We start from the raw sequence: 19,507 nt of genomic DNA, 5'->3' as shown, positions 1-19,507 counted from the left end.
TACTTTATATACCGATACTTTAGACAACATTAAAAAAAGTTAAATACTGCTTCCTTATATTTTATCGAAAAAAAGAACTAAAGAGTGAATTGTAAATAATTGAACCAGTGATTAATATTTCAGATTATCAACATTAAATTATTATATAACGACGTGTGTTTAAGCTGCACGTGTCACGTTCTTCGTCCCTACTAGTTAGATAACTTACTAGCGGTTTAATCTACTTTAATTTGCCCGGAAATGTTTATATATTTCAATTTTAACTTTAAGGGAACTTTAGGGAGGGATTTTTTATGACTTACCCGTACGAAGTCGGGACGAGCAACTAGTTAAGTACAAGGCAGAATAATTAAACACAATGACATTTTAAAGTTTATTTAATAAAAATCTCTTTTGACTTGAACACGATCACTAAATTACAGACAGTTAAAGAAATAGTGTAACATTGATTATTTAAGATAAATCAGTCGAGTTGATTACGACAAACATATGAAATAATACCTCGCTGATTAAGAACAGTGTTTTAATACATAGTAATATTTACAGTAATTTAAAAGGTCCGTGACAAATTACAAATATTAAGATATTTGGACGCTGTATTTTATTTCATTTTATTTTATAATTTTATATATTTTATTTATACCAATCTTCAAGATAGACGATACTTTTGTATTATCACTTATTTCATAAAATGGCCTTTCACATTTATATATTTTTTATTGACATTTGCAAATTATATGCCAGTTGGATTAATAACGTCCTATCTCAAGACACTTCTCAAAAATATCTTATACAACAACGAGTACTTTCGAGTTTCAAGGATGGATTAAGAATCATTTATTTATCTCTTTTCAATAACAGTGCATTTTTACTTTCTGAGAAATTCTCTATTTCTTTAATGTACAAATAAAATTCCGTATATAATATTTTGAATGGATGTCAGTTTTAAATTCGTTTTGTAAGAATAAAGCGTCTAAAGATAAAATATCATTAATTTTAGTAAATGTAAAAAAGATAATCAATAAAGTTAGTTCATTTTAACTTGTCAGTGCTTCTTTTGATAAAAAAATTACAATTCGTTTTTTTTTTTAATTTTCTTTATTAAAACGAATAATTGCAAAATTGTTTTTTTTTCCTCCAAATTAGATTTATATTAATATTTATGACCGGGTTGGTTCGATATAGGCTTTTTGTAACACGGCGTTTACGTGAGTCGATTATCTAAATCGAAAGTGACTTGCTAACGGACCATAGGATTTTTAAAGTTGAATCAATAAATATTCAGTCGATAAAAAATTTACATTTTTAAACTTTCGTATATTGCAAAACCTATATTCATCTTAATGTAAAATTAAAAATTTAAAAAATATAATATTTTTTCGAGTTATGATTTTTTTGAAAAACAAATGTTTGTCATCAAAAATCGAATTAAGTGAACTCGTAATAAGACAAAATCCTTTTTTATGAGGATAGACTATGATTCCAAACGAAAATGAAACTTCTTTGGGATGGTATCCGTTTAGAATTACGCCGTACATGCAATATTAGTCTCATAATATTTTACATACTCGCTTAAGACTGAATATTATTAATATACCTAACGGTTAAATTGTTAAGAAGAAAACTTTGACATTGAACAGAATATAACATAGATTTAAACAAATAATTACACGTATGTAATATTCTTAAACAATAATTATTTATTCTTTTGAAAATTTCACTAAAAGTTTATCAACGATTATATAAAAATGTTGTCCGACAAGTTAGATAGTTTTATTTTGATTATAGTCACACCCATATAACTATTACAAGGCTGGCAGTTATTAATTTTTTCTTAATACGCATCTGTAACCTACATATTTCGCATATAAATATCTAACACAATTGCGACACATCGTATTTTACGTTTTATATACAAGTAAATATGATGTGATTGAGTGCACCATGTTTATTATTATTTACATATTTTACAATTACATTCTAACAATTATTAACAGTCATTACACGAAAATAACGGTCTCGATTAAGAAAACATTTTACAAAAAGAAATATTTATACAAAGAAAATATTGGACCTTGATTTACATACATATATTTATAATGACAACGACAAAACTAAAACTGTGTCTAAAATGAAATAAATTAAATATAAAACTGACACTAACAATTATTGTTTTTAAGAGCATTGATGAGTTGAAAAAAATGCTATTGGGTTATAATACATGTATAAAATCGGATTAAATCGTGTCAGCCTTTTGGTACCTAATATCTACTAAAAATTGATAAGTAACAACAACGTAGTATGTTTCTATGAAACTGTTATCTTAACAATACAAAATATTTATTAGGCTCATCTATCACTTTAACGTATACGCCTCTTTTTCTATTAGTCATTGATTGCTTTATTTACAACAATTTTACAGTACAAAAATTAAAGTGAAGCCGAAGCAGCGTGTCTTATAGACTCACTGGCAGATCGTGGTCCAAAGGTACCACTAATCGCAACATCATTTGGAATGTTGGTGTTGATATAAATATTCTCTTGGCAATGAACAACTCGTCAACCCGTCCGAAATTGAAACTTGTGGAGAGCAACCCATTTTATTTAAAGTTTTAAATGCAATTGATTTAACGAACGATAGAATTCTTGAAAAATAACGAGTGCTGATGCCATATGTGCTGGTGGAAGTTAAACAAGCTCATCATGACAACCTCAAACAACGAAGGTATAGAATCGTGAATTCTCACTTCGCCCGTAGTTAATTTAGAGTTATGTAATACTACATGTAATACTTGTATACTTCAAGTAACTTTCTTGTTCGCTTTCATTGTTGCTCTTTAGTACTTATAAGTCCTTCGCAGGAATTCGAGGCGGGAATTGCAAGGGGGTTCCGCCCCTCAGCTCTGTGCTAGGGAATCCAACGGCACCACCAGTTTTCCGTTGGAGTAACTGAAACAAAATAAGAATTGAATGACACGTTAGAATTGCATAAGTAGTGTATTCATAAAATGATTCAAATATTCGCATGCATTACTTTTTTTAATGAAATGTCAGCATTTTTTTTTAAATTAAATATATAACCTGTATGGTATAGTAGCCGTTCTGGATTTAGCTCTGCTTGGCCTACATGCTTCATCTGTAACCAACATATTTTAAATGAAACACTTAAATATCGATTGTATTCATTTTGTTATCGATCGATATAAACGATACGACAGAATTGTCATAAATGCTAATCTAATAAAGTTTCGTTTCTTCGTAGCATCGACAAGTTTAATTAAGTGGAAGCGCATGCTATTGTCTCGGTTCTTGCGGAACAATACTTATCTTAAGTCGAAGTTAGCAAAAGTAATATCTGCGATACCTTAATGAGAGAACTTTGTATCGACTTTATTAATCGTTTCTGACCAAGCCACATCGCTGCTCGTTACCGACTAACTTGGAGCTTTAGATGTATTTTTATAGATATTCAAACAAGAAAGTTTAAAAATTAGATGTCATAGAAAATGAGGTGCCATAACTTATGAGGAAGAAAAAAAAAGAAAATAAAACATAACAAAACAAAAAAAAAAAAAGAATGGACGCGCTTTTAATTATTGTTAATGTTTTCAAAATAAAAAATAAAAAAAAAATTCTCCTATTTTAATTCGGTATCTAAAATTTATTGTATGATAAGTCCAATACTCAAAATGATTTTGTACTAACGAATTATCTGACGTTACTGTTTTAGCCCTTACCATAATAGCGGCTAACATCGTTGTGAGAGGCACGCATCGCATTTGACGGGCTCGGCACGCCGCTTGCCCTGAGTACCTTGCGAGCCGGACTTACGTCGGAAAGTGTACCTAACGAGCAGACCTGCAATGAAATGCCGCACCGTTAACAAAACAAACAAACGAAAACAACAAACACCTAGCGCGTCCATTTAGAAAGTGCCTATGGCGGACGAAATGTAGACTCTATTATAAAATTTGACTTTCCTTTGCGTTTATACATGTATTTTTATAAAAAAAAATAACGCTTTCGTGATCATTTGTAAAATAATGAATATTTCCGAGTTGGTAAAATTATTTTTTCATTGTGTATTTTTGAGCTAAATTCAGATTTTTTTGCTTTCAATGAGTCCGCGATTGTGTTTTATTTATTTTCAAAATATGTAAATTAATGTAATAAAATGTAAAAAATAAAAAAAAAAAAAACAAAAGAAGGAACAAAAAAAGGCTGACTAAATTATAGTTCAAAATAAAAGGTACAATATAAATATGAGATGAAACTGGAGAAATTAAAAAAAAAATAGCTCACCTGTTAAGCCAGCTTTGTTTATACTATTGGAGCTCGAAAACCCAGATATTTTCCTCCAAGCTTTTTTATTCCAAAAGCCACTGGATTTTGCATCTCCACAACTAGAGCTTCTTGGCGACGGACCATCTCGAGGACAGCGCAAATTACATTCATCTGCACCTAAAATTCGCACACCAGCACCTCGCGTTCCATAAGCTACGGCAGGTAGATGTGGTACTGAACCTGTAGGTTTTCTTCTTAAGCTACCAACATAGCTTGCTCCACTACTGCTTCCACTAAAACCACTGTCCAAATCGGGAGGATTACAGCTAGCAGGAGATAATAACTCATCTGTGGGACCAACTCTTAATAATTCTTCTATATTATCACGGTCCTCAGCCACTTCAGAGTCAGGTGATTCACACTCTGGCATTAACATCGCTTCTACACTAAGATTCAATTCTCCCAAAATTCGTTTATGTCTTGACTCTACTCTACGCACTTCTTCTTCAACAACGCTCCTATCAAGTGAAACTAGAGATTGCCGAGGTCCATATCGATGTTTGGGGCATGTTCTAGAACCATCTGTTATTTCCTCGTAAATGTTTTCTTCAGTGCCATATCTCGTTACAAAATTGTGTCGAGCAGATCGGTCCCGCGGGACTCCACCTCGTCCGCGCAGACGGTTTGCTTTCCTTGACGAAGAAGGCATTGATAAATGATGGTCGTAATAAGCATAGGAGTAATCGACGGGTTCAAACCGCTCCATTGTAGCTGCAATATTACTTCGATTCCATGATTGTGGTGGCTGGTCCCTCGAGAGATTTACTGCAGCAAGCCTTGCAGGTAATATTTCATCAAGATCACGGGCACAACGTTCATCAAGTGATTGTGCCTCATCTCCATCCTCTCGTCTATGTTTTCGATGTGGGCGACGTGATGTTTGTGAACGAGAATGCCCTCTATCACAATCAGAATCATCGTGGTTGTAATCTGGAGTATGACTACAATTTAATTCAGATCTATGTTTACTGCAATCGATCGTGTGATGAAAGTTGTGCCTTAGACTGTAATTAGAATTTCCTTCGTAATCTGATCGATCGTAACACGGACTATCGTCGGCGTTGCTCGAATGTGGATGAGGGCAATCGGCAGCGATGCCTGACTCTGATGAGGGATAATCGTGTACCTCGGCTGTTGTAAGAACACGATCGTCTGGTCGTGCTGGCTCGGATGCTGCATGACGATGATGGGGTCGAGGTCGACCGGTCTCGCGACAGCTTGCAAAGGCCCTCTGTAGAGAAGGCTGGTGAGGGTATCGTCCACACCGTGAGTCGAACACCGCCTCCCCAGATTCGTCGGGGCTTGGCGGCGCACTTCGTGATTCCATGGCTCATCCTCTAATCGCCATATATTATCTGTAACAAAAAAAAAAATATAAAATATTTTATTTCAAACACATCGAATAATGTACTTTTAATAAAATATCTCAGCTCAGTAGACGGGTGCCGGAGGGCAATGAATCCGAAATTACATGGTATGTGATAAGGGTAGGGTAAGTGACGATCAACACAGACGCCGACGTCGATATATCATCATCAGTCGCCGCGTAATAAAATCGGGTCTCACACCGTTTGTATTGTTATGCAGGCATGTGATATAAATAAAAGAATTATAATTTTTAAATATCTCATTAACGAAGCAATATGTTTATGTAATAAGAAAACTAAAATAAAAATAACAAAATATGATATAAATATCAGTAATTGTTACTGCCACATAAAAATGGAACACGTATTCAAACGAGGCAAAAAGTAATAAATCCATTTTTATCATAACGAAATTCCACATCAGAATTTTATTGCGATTTCGCTTGAAGTTATTGCACGCATTCCAGACCAATTTATTACGATAACGATAATAAGTGTCCGTGAACTAGACAGTGTCGGGGGAGTTGGGGTCTGCCCTATATCGTTTCTATGGTTACGGGGCGGTTATTTCCCGCGGTATCAGCTCACATCCTCCGATAGTCCTTGCATCTAAATCATCATCAACGTTGGGAAACGCCTCGTAAAGGGCCCGTTGACCGTCCGGCAACAATAATTTGTTATGCTATTCCGTCCCCAAAGATTGCTATTCCCGATTGTGTATTAAGACCTCCTTTCAACACAATTCATGTTCTTTATAAGTATGGGGAAATCGTTAATGGTGGCGTCAGCTTAATACCTCCTGTTTGTTTTTCGTCCCCGCGCGGATCAAGCCGCAGCCAATTCCATTAATTTCTCTTTACAGTCTTTTTGTGTGACGCAAAGAAATGTTTGTACATAATTATTTTACATTCTTGGAATTGAAATAATTTCGTTACACGTTAAATGTATTTTATATACCTTTTTAAATAATACGAGTTTATATAAAATAATATTGCTAAATGAATCGCGTCTATTTAAAAGAGATCACTTTGTCATATATCGTTAACATTTACTAGTACAGTAGACTAGCAAGTATATAATATAATATAAGATAGACGAAAAATCATATTCATTAAAAACTATTCTTATACGTAAAATCATTTCTATTCCGATTTATAAAAACATTAAGTAAAATAATATAACATTTATACAACTCACTTTAATAGTCGGATGCTTAAAAATATTTACATTGAAAAGCTTCTTGCTCGCCCGAGACGTGCTTAAGATTCCCCTTTTAATAAAAATAATATGCAAAAATACCTTAGTAAAAAGCTTAGTAAAATTTATACTACACATTATTCGAATCGTGATATCAGCACATTTATTCCCCTCGGCACCCTCGCCTTACGTGTCAGCCAGGAGGGTAAAAAATCATGCAACACTGCCTTTGGTGGCATAATTGCAATCAATTCCGTGTTATTTAACGTTTATTACGAAAATTCTCAACATATTATTTAAGAACTTTTGCTACTATCTGAATGGGTAGGGGAGAAAATTAAGTTTATTTCTTATATAAGATTATAATGAGAGATATCTAAAAAACGTTATTAAAATATTGCTTCTCCACTACATTCTAATTAGGGGTTTACCTAAAACGATCAGCTTTAATTCGACTAATCTTCGAGTATTCTTTATAATTCGTATAATAATTAAATGTTTTTTCCCTGAAACTATAAAATAAAGTATTGTAAAAACTATTAAAAAGCAGTGACAGAATTAGACACATCTATTCAATGATAGTATTAAAGCACGTACAAATTATGCATGTGGGTTCAAAGTTGTTATTACAAGTAAACAATATTAAATGTTCTCATTTAAAAATGAATCCAAGATTCTTATATAAGAAGTAACGGACGTCCAGAAAGATTGAGAAAGAAGATTGTCCTGTGGCATTGTAGGTACAAACAATTTAGACGATGCAGCGACTTCGTAACATTGGTTTATTGGCACCTTGAACCCAATGGACTAACACACAGTTAGCGTCTAAAGTTTGAATTTTACTGTACATATATATATCACAAGAACATGTCCTTTTTCCTCTTTATTCTATAATAAATATATATATTTTAATTAGTGACTGGATTACCTTTTTCATTTGTAATTTTACATAACTTTTTTTACGTAAGAGGGGGCAAACGGACTCATATGATGGAAAGCGACTACCACCACCCATGGACACCTGCAACACCGGAGGGCTTACAGGTAAAAATAAAATGTTTACCATCAATTTTAGAACTAACTAGTTTATTTTAATTAAAGTAGCCACAGATATTAAACCGTAAATCAAAATTAAACAAACAAATTAAAAGGCACACAGTGATTCATTTTAATTAGAACAATATAATAACCGTTTTAATTTGTTACTCGTATTTTAGTACCACAAGTGATTCAAATATTCCGCTATTATTATAATATCATCATCCATCATAGCGATAAGATAATAAGTGTTTTTTCTATGCACTCCGCGTTTGCGTTCGTTAGGAATAATAGTTTTTGTGGTGCACATGTGCTCTACAAATATTTTTATGGAATTTAATATAAATGTTCGAGAATGCGAGATGGGACGTATAATTTTATTAGTGTAAGCTGCAAAGTTTTTATAGGAGAATATTATATGTCATGTCACTGAAATAAATACCTGTTTTAATGCAAATATATTGGGAATAAAAAAAAATAATCAATTTTAACTTTGAATGAATAAATTGATATCTAAAATAATCTATGGTATCTATTATGTAATGTTGAAAAAAATGAACTTTTCATGTCGGCCAAGTTGTTATCAGATCTTTGTAAGTACAATAAAAATTGATATATAAGTAATTAAGTCGAACAGAGTTGTATTATAAATAAAAAAATATATATTTATGAGAAACTTACAAAAGATACCTAGCGGTGATGTTGGCAAGTCGCGTGGAAAATGTCAATATAAGGTTTGTTTTTTCGTGACTGTTTCATGAATGATTTATGTAGTAAAAAATTAACAATGAACTATTCGATATAAACTGAGATGGCCCAGTGGTTAGAGCGCGTGAATATTAACCGATGAAGCGGGTTCGAATCCAAGTAAGCAGCACTGAATTTTCATGAAAGCACATGAAAATTTGTATTTATAATTCATATTGTGCTCGGCAATGAAGAAAAACTTCATGAGGAAACCTAAATGTGTCTAATTTCACTGAAATTCTGCTACATGTTTATCCACGCATTGATGCGTGGTGGAATATTTCACAAACTTTCATAGACTGTTACTTTTACTTATTCTATTGTATGATTAAATACTACTTGGCTACACAAACTGACGATATTTTAAATTATTAAGTGTAGTTCACTTACCAAACTAATAAACTATTATCGACAAACGTTACGAAGAAACAGTTAATTTAGCACTAAAATCTATTTTAGGGCTGCACACCAGAAAACCATTAAGCGGTCTTTGTGGAGATGATCGTGTTTTACTGCTGAGAGAATTGTTAATAAAATGTGCGAATATATACCAGAATCGCTTTCGTTGTATAATGTATAACTAGAACTTGTATCGATAATAATCGCTGTTCCTAACTTATATCAGAACAGCTAATATGTGTCCTGCTTGTGTATGTATGTATTTATCATATGATACACATATAATACTATGATTTTTAACAATAAGTTGTTTTCATACATAAGTCGAAAATATATTTATCTATACGAATATACTGAAAATATACAACTTTCAATAGACTAGTATGAATTTTTTGAAAATAATTTATGTATCTTTTATAACAGACCATTATTATCCATAAGTTCTTACTTTATACGAAATCTAATATAAATTTCGGAAGTAACTTAGAATAATTAATTTATATTAAATAATTTTTGTTTTAAATAAAAAAGGATTTCACGACGTATAGAAATATGAGTTATGGTTTATGCAATAAAATGTTGGCAATTCTATTGGTAATACTGGTTTCTCAGCTTCTGCTCAATTTTCTTTAGGATTTAGTTATAAGGCAAAGCAGGTACGATGGAAATTCGAGTGTTCAAGTAGCTGAGCATTTTGTACGGCTTAGTAATACTACAGATCGAACAAGAGGTTTGGAGAACTTTGGAGTGTACTGCTTTAGGAGTAAACTACAGAACTTTATATAAACCTTGTGTTTGAATATACACAATATACCGCTATGCTTAGAATGCTTGGTGCGCTTAGCAATGAGCATTAATGCCTTTATATGCTTTTATTTTTATAGTTTTAAGCCATAAGCAGAGTCCTTAGTTATAGTTAGTTAGTATTTTATAGTAATATTAGCTATATGAACAGTATTTGTTGATTTTTGTGCAGAATATAATTATAATAATTTCATTGCATGGAATATATCTGTAGACAGAAGCAAGTAACCACTGAACTGAACTTTTTTAGACAATAAATTGGGAATTGACGGTAACTTTAAATTTAATTTAATCTTGTAATATATATTAAATGATTTTTATGATTTTTATAAATCTACTATTATATGTAATGATAATATTTATGAGATTGTGAAGATAGTACTTTTTTTTATAGAATAATAAGGTGGACGAGCATATGGGCCACCTGATGGTAAGTGGTCACCAAACGTCCTTAGACATTGGCATTGTAAGAAATGTCAACCATCGCTTACATAGCCAATGCGCCACCAACCTTGGGAACTAAAATTTTATGTCCCTGTTGCCTGTAATTACACTGGCTCACTTATCCTTCTAACCGGAACATAACAATATCAAGTATTGCTGTTTTGCGGTAGAATATCTGATGAGTGGTACCTACCCAGACGAGCTTGCACAAAGCTCTACCACCAGTAAATAGTATATGAATAATTACTTTATAAATAGAAAATAAGATACAAATTCCATTTAATTAAATAGTTAATTTACAAACAAAATGTTTAACTCATAATTTTTGCCATATTTTTGGTGCGGTTCTGCGAAACAAAAACATTGTATTTATTTCCGTTAATAAAATGCACTATATAGTTTCTTTACACAGAAATCGTACTGTTATCAGTACGGTTACTTTTTTTTTAAATAATAATAATAATGTCCTGGGACATTATTCACACACGGCCATGTGATTCCAAACTAAGCAGAGCTTGTACTATAGAAACCAGACAACTGATATACTACATATCCTACTTTTATTTTGTATATACATACTTATATAGATAATTACACCCAAACTCAGGACAAACAGACATGTTCATGCACACGAATGTCTGTCCTGGATAGGAATCGAGCCCACTACCTTCGGCGTGAAAGGCAAGTATCTACCAACCACGCCAACCACGTAGTACTATATTAATGTATAAATTTACCAAGATATATGTTTAAAAGAATAAGCAACAAATAGGTGTACAAAATTGTGTAAATTTTTTGGTCATTCAACACGTACGTAGCGTAAAATTAAATTTTTAATATATTCATTGTGATGTATGTGTTATTTATATACGAAACATTTTAAAAAATCGTTTTAGAAAATAAATATGCTATGTGAAGGCTCTTATTTAAATGATAACATAAAACGAAAATGGCCAGACAGATAAGGGATATTATAAAATCATTCTTTCCTTTTACAGCTAAGGTCCTCCTCGTCTAGATTTCACGTCGGCACTAAACCCAACTTTAGCACAAATAGACATTATCATTTTATCAATGTGCCTTGTGAAAGATAAAATGTAGGTTTTCTCAATTTACGGCCGCTACAAAAATTTGTACGTTAATAATAAATGTAAAAGATAATAATGAATATTTGTAATGCCTGTTTTCAGATATACTATTTCAAAACTAATAAGAGTGAATATGATAATAGGCCAGAGAGAGCAGGATTACCTATAAATTCATTTCGAAACGAAAATTTCTTAAGTAACATATTCAAAAAAAAACCTTTATAGAATATTTTTAGCCTTTTTTTGTTTATTAAAATTCAAGGTAAATATGTCTGATAATTTGTTTGATTTGATTTTTTGAGATAAGTAACAAGTTCAGCTTTATTCAGCAACAAAGTAACATAAAATTTACTTAATTTTAAAATATAAACATATTTTTCGGAAATAATAGCAGCCGATGAGAACATAAGCATCTTGTTATTTCACCTAAATGTAACCAATAAAACGCTACTAAAATAGAGGGTATTTCTAAGTGAAAATTTGCCAAGGAAACGGCCCGGCGAATTGGCTACCAGCCTATAAAATGTAATGTCACATTCATTTGCAATTCAAGAGTCCTCAGCCTGTATTATGCCTAATAAAATTTACATATTTAAATTAAACAGCGAAATAACAAGAGACTGAAGCCATCGCGGGTTTAGATTACTCGGAGTACGCATTTCGTTTGTAAAGATCAAATATAAATTTTCAATCAAAAACCTATTAAAAAGTTAATACGTACGTTAAATATTATTTTATTACAAAATAATAAGATAATTTTTATTATACGCTTGAGCGATTCCGTTAAAGTACCTAATATATAAATTATGTTATCTAGTGTGTAACACACGAAGTTTTTATCATTTTGTTTAAATTAAATCCATATACATACATACGTTTAAAAAAATAAGCTGAAATTTAAGATAAAAATATATACAATTATATAAGCTTGCATGCATAGACGAACTTATCACTAATAGCATTCTTATACAGACAACTTACAAAGAAGACAAATATAATATTGTCGGCTATGATACCAATACGTATATTTAAGGTTTAGGTACGCCTTACCAGTTAAATAACGTCCGTGAAATCCCTTAGTTGCAGTTATCTCGTATATATCACAAATGGGTATGGATAGTCCTTAAGTGAAAATAAATTCATACGACTGAGCATATGAGCCGAATTAAAAGATGATTAAAATCAAATACGATATGTATGCTCATGATACGGACACGTTTAATGAGATATAAATCAGTAATACAGTAGTGCTTATAAGTATCAAAAGATAAATGTGAATATCGTCCGGGCTCAGTCGACCTTTAACATTAATCAATCCATTATATGATAATGCTTGATAATGCTGAGTGCCTATCATGCAATTGACATATTTAAATGAACTATCATTTGCGGTAAGCGATTAATTTGATTATATATTTTATTTCTTTAACTACTAGTTTCCGCCTTCGTGTGACGGGTTGGCTATGTGTTAGGTGAACAATATCCTTTTCTGACAACGTGAATACAAAATTTAACAATATTTAAAGCGTAACAAAGAAACAAATATACAAAATTATTTTCGCATTTATAATATCAGTTTGGCTAAAAGTAGAAGTTAATTGAATATAACGTTGATTTAGTGGTTTGTTTATAAGGCTTATAATAAATCTCGAGGTAGCTATCTCGAGGTAGTCGAGGTTTTATTCCCGAGCCGAAAAAAAAAATTAAGTGAAGTGTTCTGTCAAGTAATTATAAATAAGAAGGAAAAGAAAGTGAGCATCTTGTCTTATTTCGTTAACCATTTGTCCAAGACTGTTACTTCGGGCATAATTAAATACACAAAAAGTATTTAAGCAGAAATAGGTAAAATAAATGCCTGTAGTATATTAAGTAATAAATAACTCTGTTTATGAATTCATCGAAATGACCCAAAGGTTTGAACACGTATACCTTATCCTATAATTGCGGATATAAATCGAGCAAGCACCACAGAACTTTTACGTGCTTAATTTGTGTTTATAATTCATCTGGTACTCGGCGGCGCAGGAAAACATCACGAGAAAAATTGCATGTGTCGGATGAAAATCTGACACATATGTATCCACCAAGCTACATTAGAGCGGCGTGATGGAATTAATTCAGTACCTTATCCTCAAAAAGTAGCAAGCCTTAGTCCAGCAGTGGGACACTTATAGGTTGTTACTTTAATTTTTATTATTGTTTTATAGTGTAACATCAAGTATACATATAAAATTATTATTAATCATGTAATTATTATATATACATGAAAGATTTAAAGTTATATTTTCATTACTGCAGCAGAGTATAAGTGTTAATTATAAATTGTATTCATGCGTTAATTACAATACATATAGCGCTTTGTGTTTATTAATAACGAAAGTCGATATTTGATTTCATTTTATCAAATCAGGGCTTTTGAAAATAAGCTTATTATATTATATAAACCTTCAGTTTGAATTAATCAAAATAGGCAGCACAGCGCAGGACGTATTATAACACTCAAGTGTGTGCGCAAACTTGTATGCACTCTCTATTCCCTTACTTTCATAATCCGATAGGACGGCGATTCGACACGACCGGTAAGAGTTTTAACAATCAACGCCTTTACGTGTTTTCCGAGGCACGGAATACATACTTCCAAATCTAGACTCCAGGCAGCTGCTGACAAACGAAATAACTTTTCATCGCCCCACCTGGGGTTTAAACTCATGACTCGGGTTTCTGCGGATTTATATCTTGCCACGAGACTAACGAGGTAGTCTATTGTATTTATAGGATGGGGAATCTATAATATATAATAATCTGGGCAAGTAAAATGAACTAGGGACAGTGTTTTAACTTATACAATGCAGGAACACAGTTACTACCAATGTTCGCTCTCATTAAACTTCCGAATATATTGGTTTTGTAAATATATATAAGTTTATATTTCTTAACAATTTATAACAAAAAATATTTCGTTTTCAGTAGGCTAACTGTCTGTTTTCTCTAGTTTTATTTAAAAAATGTCTATTTTTATATTGTACACCTGTTGAAGGTGTATAATGTAAAATTAGACATTTTTTAAATAAAATAAATTATATAACATTGTGAAAATAATGATCTTTGAAACACAATGACTCATCTCATTTTTATTACATAAACCCTAACAAAAATAACGTTAAGTTGCAAAATTAAATATAACCTTCTTCCATTTAATGGTTTAATGTAAGCACGCTTTTCAAATTTAATCAGCTAATGCATCCGTGATCCTGTGGTTTACACTGGAGGTTTACGTACGATATCTTGACATCGGTACCGATTATCTGAAAATACTACATAGAAGGTATATGGGTATATCTTTAGAAAATGAGTTTCTTAATGTAATGTATCGCAATCTATTTACTTTAAAGACGATAAAATATTTTAAAATCGAAGAAATTAGAGACAATATGCTTGTTCAATGACTAGTAATTTATTGTTTTTATTTTTTAATTTACAACAAGAAGTAAGACAGCCAAATTAGCTCAATGATGATCACAGGTCATATATACGCCAAGAAATATCGGTGCTTTTATAAGAAAACATAACGATAGAATTAAGTAGTAATGTTTAGCGGTAGAATATATGATGAATGAGTCGTGTTACGTGATACAAGACAAGACCCGGTAATCATCCTGTCAGCGATATTATATAAAGTATTTCGTAGACGATAAGTTATCTTAGCAACCCGTTGTTGTTAAATAGGCTTCATTTCAATTGAATTAGAAAATATCGTAGGGTCTTTATTCCATGCGATAATCGAATCAGACAATCGTATGTATATTTCCTGACTCAAAGACTGTTAAGTGGGGTCGGCCATTATGCGGAATCGGGAGTGCTCGGTGACATACGATTTCACATTACATGGGTTTTACAAGTCACCTGTGTTAATGAATCCATTCGGTTGAATAGTTTTTTGTGAACAAAAATTCCCTTTACATTAAAGTTTGAAAATTCTATTTGTAACTATCAAATGTCTTATTATGCGTTAGTAATGCTTGTAATTCGAATTATTTTCTTAAGACGAAAAATCTTTTTTTTAAATGAAAATCACCAATTTTTATTTTGAGTCAATTTATAGAAAAGTATCATCACTGTGTGCTATAAGTATGCATCAAATATTAGCTATAAGATAATAATATTTAAATTACTTTGTTAGTATACTCAGAGTAATAAAGTTACTATAAAAACATTATTTTTGAAAATAAGTATGTTCATACCGCAGCTGTCCCTAAAATAGTAGCAATTCTAACAACGTAGGTTATATGTAATGAAATTATGGCTCCCGAAGGGCTTCCCTCCCCATGGGCTGCGAAGTTAAGGGAAAATCAGGTCAGCTTTGTCATTTATTGTAAAGGTATAAGAGACTTATGACGAATAGGAATTCGTAACATACCCTTCTCAGAAATTATGCAAGCGAAACCTTTATATTATACATATGATAATAAACTGAATCTACTTAAGATAATTTTCTAACTTTGAGGATATCAAGTTTATTGCTCTATTAAACGCTTTTATATAACATGAATATGTTAAGTAATATTGTATATCTATAAAAGAAAATATTATATACAAAGGCTAGAGTATTCGTTAAATGTGTAGCCTAAACAGCTGTGTGGTTTTATGTTGCTATTCAGTTAGAAGTAAAAACAATGCAATAAATGGTTAGGCTTTTATATATATACATCCAAATATATATAACTTTTTTTTAAATATTTTTAATACAATATATGCAGGATGAAATTACAATATATATGATATATATGATGAATAATATATATGATAAAAAACTGAAATTAGTATTCTATTCAATTCTAATTATTTATTTTTTTATATTTACTAGTTAATGTTATGTACATTGTTTTTATGCACAATGATTACATTTAACTGTAATGAATAAATTCATCTAATATGATATCTAAAACAGCATATTTTGAATTTCTTGGTGGTATAATATAAATTTCAAGTAAGCTAATATCAGTTCAGAAACTAATTCTTAAAGTGAAACTTTAAAAATGTCTAAAAACATTTTCTTCGAACAAATCGTTCTTTTTCAAAAACTTAACTCATATTGTTAAATGAATTGTCACTGCTTACAGTCACATTAAATGTTGAAATTAGTTAAAAATTCAAACCGTCAACAAATTTCATTGACTATTATAATTATGCTTGAATTACAAGCTGAATGGAGAAACTTAATTTAAACTTTTAACCAAGTTTTTGTAATGTTCGTAGTAAAACTGTTTGAATACCTGAGTGATTGACTAATTACGAAATTTGTTACTTCAAAATTCGGTGTATTTTAGTCACGTATATATTTGGTTGATCATACAAATGAGTTTAGTTTAGTTTTATTAAATACTAAATACCAGTCTCGATATCGCACGAGTAAGAGATCAATTTATATTAGGCATTAGCTTTAGGTAGCTCATGATAGTTTTTAAACTATGAGATATAAACGCTTGAACATGCGAAGAAAGGTATGTTGCAAAGGTGGAAGGTAGTCTTATATATACCTAAGCAAGGATGTTAGTAGGTATATATATTTAATATAAATAGACTGACACCGTTAGACCGTTTACCATGAAACTTGACAAATTTATGCAATCTCTTTTGGAGAAGGTGTTTTCATGCGTTTCTTCCACGTGTTTTTATTGGTCCGACCCCGGAGCTTAACAAATTATCACACAATATGCAACATTATTAACTACTAGAGCAACGAGCCTGTTAGTCTTTATAATAAAGATATGATTGAATTTTTATTCTGTTTACGTCATTATGAACATCACGTGACCACGATTGTTAGTAGCATGACTACCGAACAGTAGCCTTGTTTGATTAATAAAGTCCTTTTTATGTAAATACCCAACGTTCTATATTAAAATAACCTTTCATATGGATATAATAATAACATTTCACATAGATGTATAGTAATTTAAGTTTCTTATAATATCCTGGTACAGATTTATTTGAGATGAATATGATAATATACCAAGAAGGCAGTTAAGTACGGATGTGAATGACTTTAAGCCACGCCAGAAGAAAATATAAAAATACTGTATGAGGGGTGACATCTGGAAGAATGGAGTTACTGAGGCTAGAGACGAATAGAAAAGAGAAACAATGATGATGAAAAAACCTTTTTATATGTTATACTAAAGTTGATAATTTTAAGTCAATATTTTTAAAACATTTTTCCCTTGACCTCAATATTCATAACTTAATTAAGAAAAATACGTTATAAAAACTCGGTCCCATTACAGATTTAATTAAATATCAAGACTTAACCAAAAATCTATATAGTTAGCAATAATAATAATATTAAAAATATAAAATTAAACAAATCAAATAGACTCAGCAACACAAACAATAACGTATATGTAAACGTTAGTTTGAAATGTAAACCATGACTGAGCTGATCCATTACCGTAACACGCCACAAGCGAGCAAGTCACCAAACTAATGATCGTGGTTAGTTTTTCTTGAAATAAGTAGGTACGTTTATTCGCTTCTCCTCGTTAAGCAAGTACCGAAATGAATTTGCAGATTATTTCGTGAAAGACAAGCCTACAGTGACTATTATGTTTCCGAAAACAAAACAATCACTAACCCATATTATATTCTGACGAGGACTTTAAATAGATTTCATATAGATACGTTTTTACTTTGCTCTTAAAGTAGAATAAACAACAAGTTAAAATTATACGGAATAATTACGAATGTTAGTGTAATATATTCAACATTACAGCAGACAAAATATTTAAAATATCAGATCTGAGTCTGTAGCCGTCTGAGATATCGCTACGGAATTATGCATCGAATATTAACGCGCAACAGAGATTATTTTATTGTGTATTTGCATCTAAAAATTTTCAACTGTAATGCAACACAATTTCAAAGCGGCAAAGTTGAAATATTCATACTGTATCCATTAACTTTCATTTCATGTTAAGCTGGTACGCTATTGCATATAAACAAATCAAGACCCATATTATGCATCATATTTTGTTTAAAATTCTCTTATACTTTTGCACAGAACTAACGTTCTTTCAAAGTAGTTTAAAATACACTTCAATGACAACGAATATAAAAACTTCTTAGATTCTCAGCAATAAAATAAAACTTCGAAAACATTTGTTTAACATTAACTGTTGTTAGTGATTTTAAAGTAGAAGACAAATATGCTATGTAACACGCCATCGTTGAGTAAAATATTGTTTTTGTAGCTTGTAGGACAATCTTATTAAATTATTGCTTTAGTTGCGGTTATTACTAATGGGGTTTGGAAGTGGGTGCATCAATCATATTCTCCTCTACTTTATGTCAACATCAAATTTTGATACAGCGTGATTGATTGCCGCTTTACGCTTAACGTATTGAAACCCAGAGTAGTGTTACGACGAACTCAAACTGTCTTCGAGAAACCGTGACCGTTGAATAAAATTGATTAGATATATATACATTATTACCATATAAATCAACGTTCGTAAGTCGTAGACTTTGCTTTACGGTGTAAAAATAAAAAGGAACAGAGGTCTCCCGTCAGCATTCCCAGCGGCTAAGGCGACGACACAAAACGAAGAAATAAGATTTCCTCCACGAGTAGAAATACTTAAGACAGAACGGTTCAAGAATTGCACATTGTTAGCAGTTTGTATACATAATTGTTAAAACTTTTCCATGAATTTCAAAGAAGTGTAAGTATAGTTCAAAAATGCTTATTTCCTTTCTTTTATAAATTCGTTCTATTTTCATGGAAAACTCTTTTACACTCTTCATAATCAATATTAATATAGAACGTCTAATGTGTAAAAACAATTTCATTTAAAAATGAAAATGCAAGAATATTCTCAGTTAAAAAAATATCTAGGAAGTTTAACAATACAGTCAATTAGATGTATGACAACTTGCACGACCGACGCAGACCGCGCGCGTCGCGCTTGTCCGGAAAAATGTACCTCTCATGAAATTTAATGTGAAAATAACTTGAAACGACGCCAAAACCACGCCTGAATTATTTATGTGGCACTATTTTAATGGCGTACTCCTTCGTTCATT

At 31.4% G+C, this 19,507-nt stretch overlaps 1 protein-coding gene across 4 annotated transcripts in view; it reads right to left on the bottom strand.

Moving 5' to 3' along the window:
• Positions 1–359: 359 nt before the first annotated feature.
• Positions 360–19,507, bottom strand: part of LOC126774005 (uncharacterized) — a 111,832-nt gene continuing 92,684 nt past the window's right edge. The window contains exons 1-5 of one of the 4 annotated variants that reach the window (XR_007669781.1): positions 12,479–12,656; positions 4,303–5,699; positions 3,738–3,858; positions 3,082–3,136; positions 360–2,949 (exon numbers count right to left, since the gene is read on the bottom strand). Coding sequence is in view for 2 of the 4 variants with exons in the window: in XM_050495291.1 (XP_050351248.1) it covers positions 2,898–2,949; positions 3,082–3,136; positions 4,303–5,671 (1,476 nt within the window). In the remaining 2 variants the exon portion in view is untranslated. Of the gene's footprint in view, positions 2,950–3,081; positions 3,137–3,737; positions 3,859–4,302; positions 5,700–12,478; positions 12,657–19,507 lie in introns of those variants that run through there. The other 3 variants (XR_007669782.1, XM_050495291.1, XM_050495292.1) reach the window with 3 other exon arrangements.

Source organism: Nymphalis io, chromosome 15, assembly GCF_905147045.1.
Source record: "Nymphalis io chromosome 15, ilAglIoxx1.1, whole genome shotgun sequence".
In the NCBI taxonomy this organism is placed as follows: domain Eukaryota; kingdom Metazoa; phylum Arthropoda; class Insecta; order Lepidoptera; family Nymphalidae; genus Nymphalis; species Nymphalis io.
This window is presented reverse-complemented; position numbering and strand designations above follow the sequence as displayed.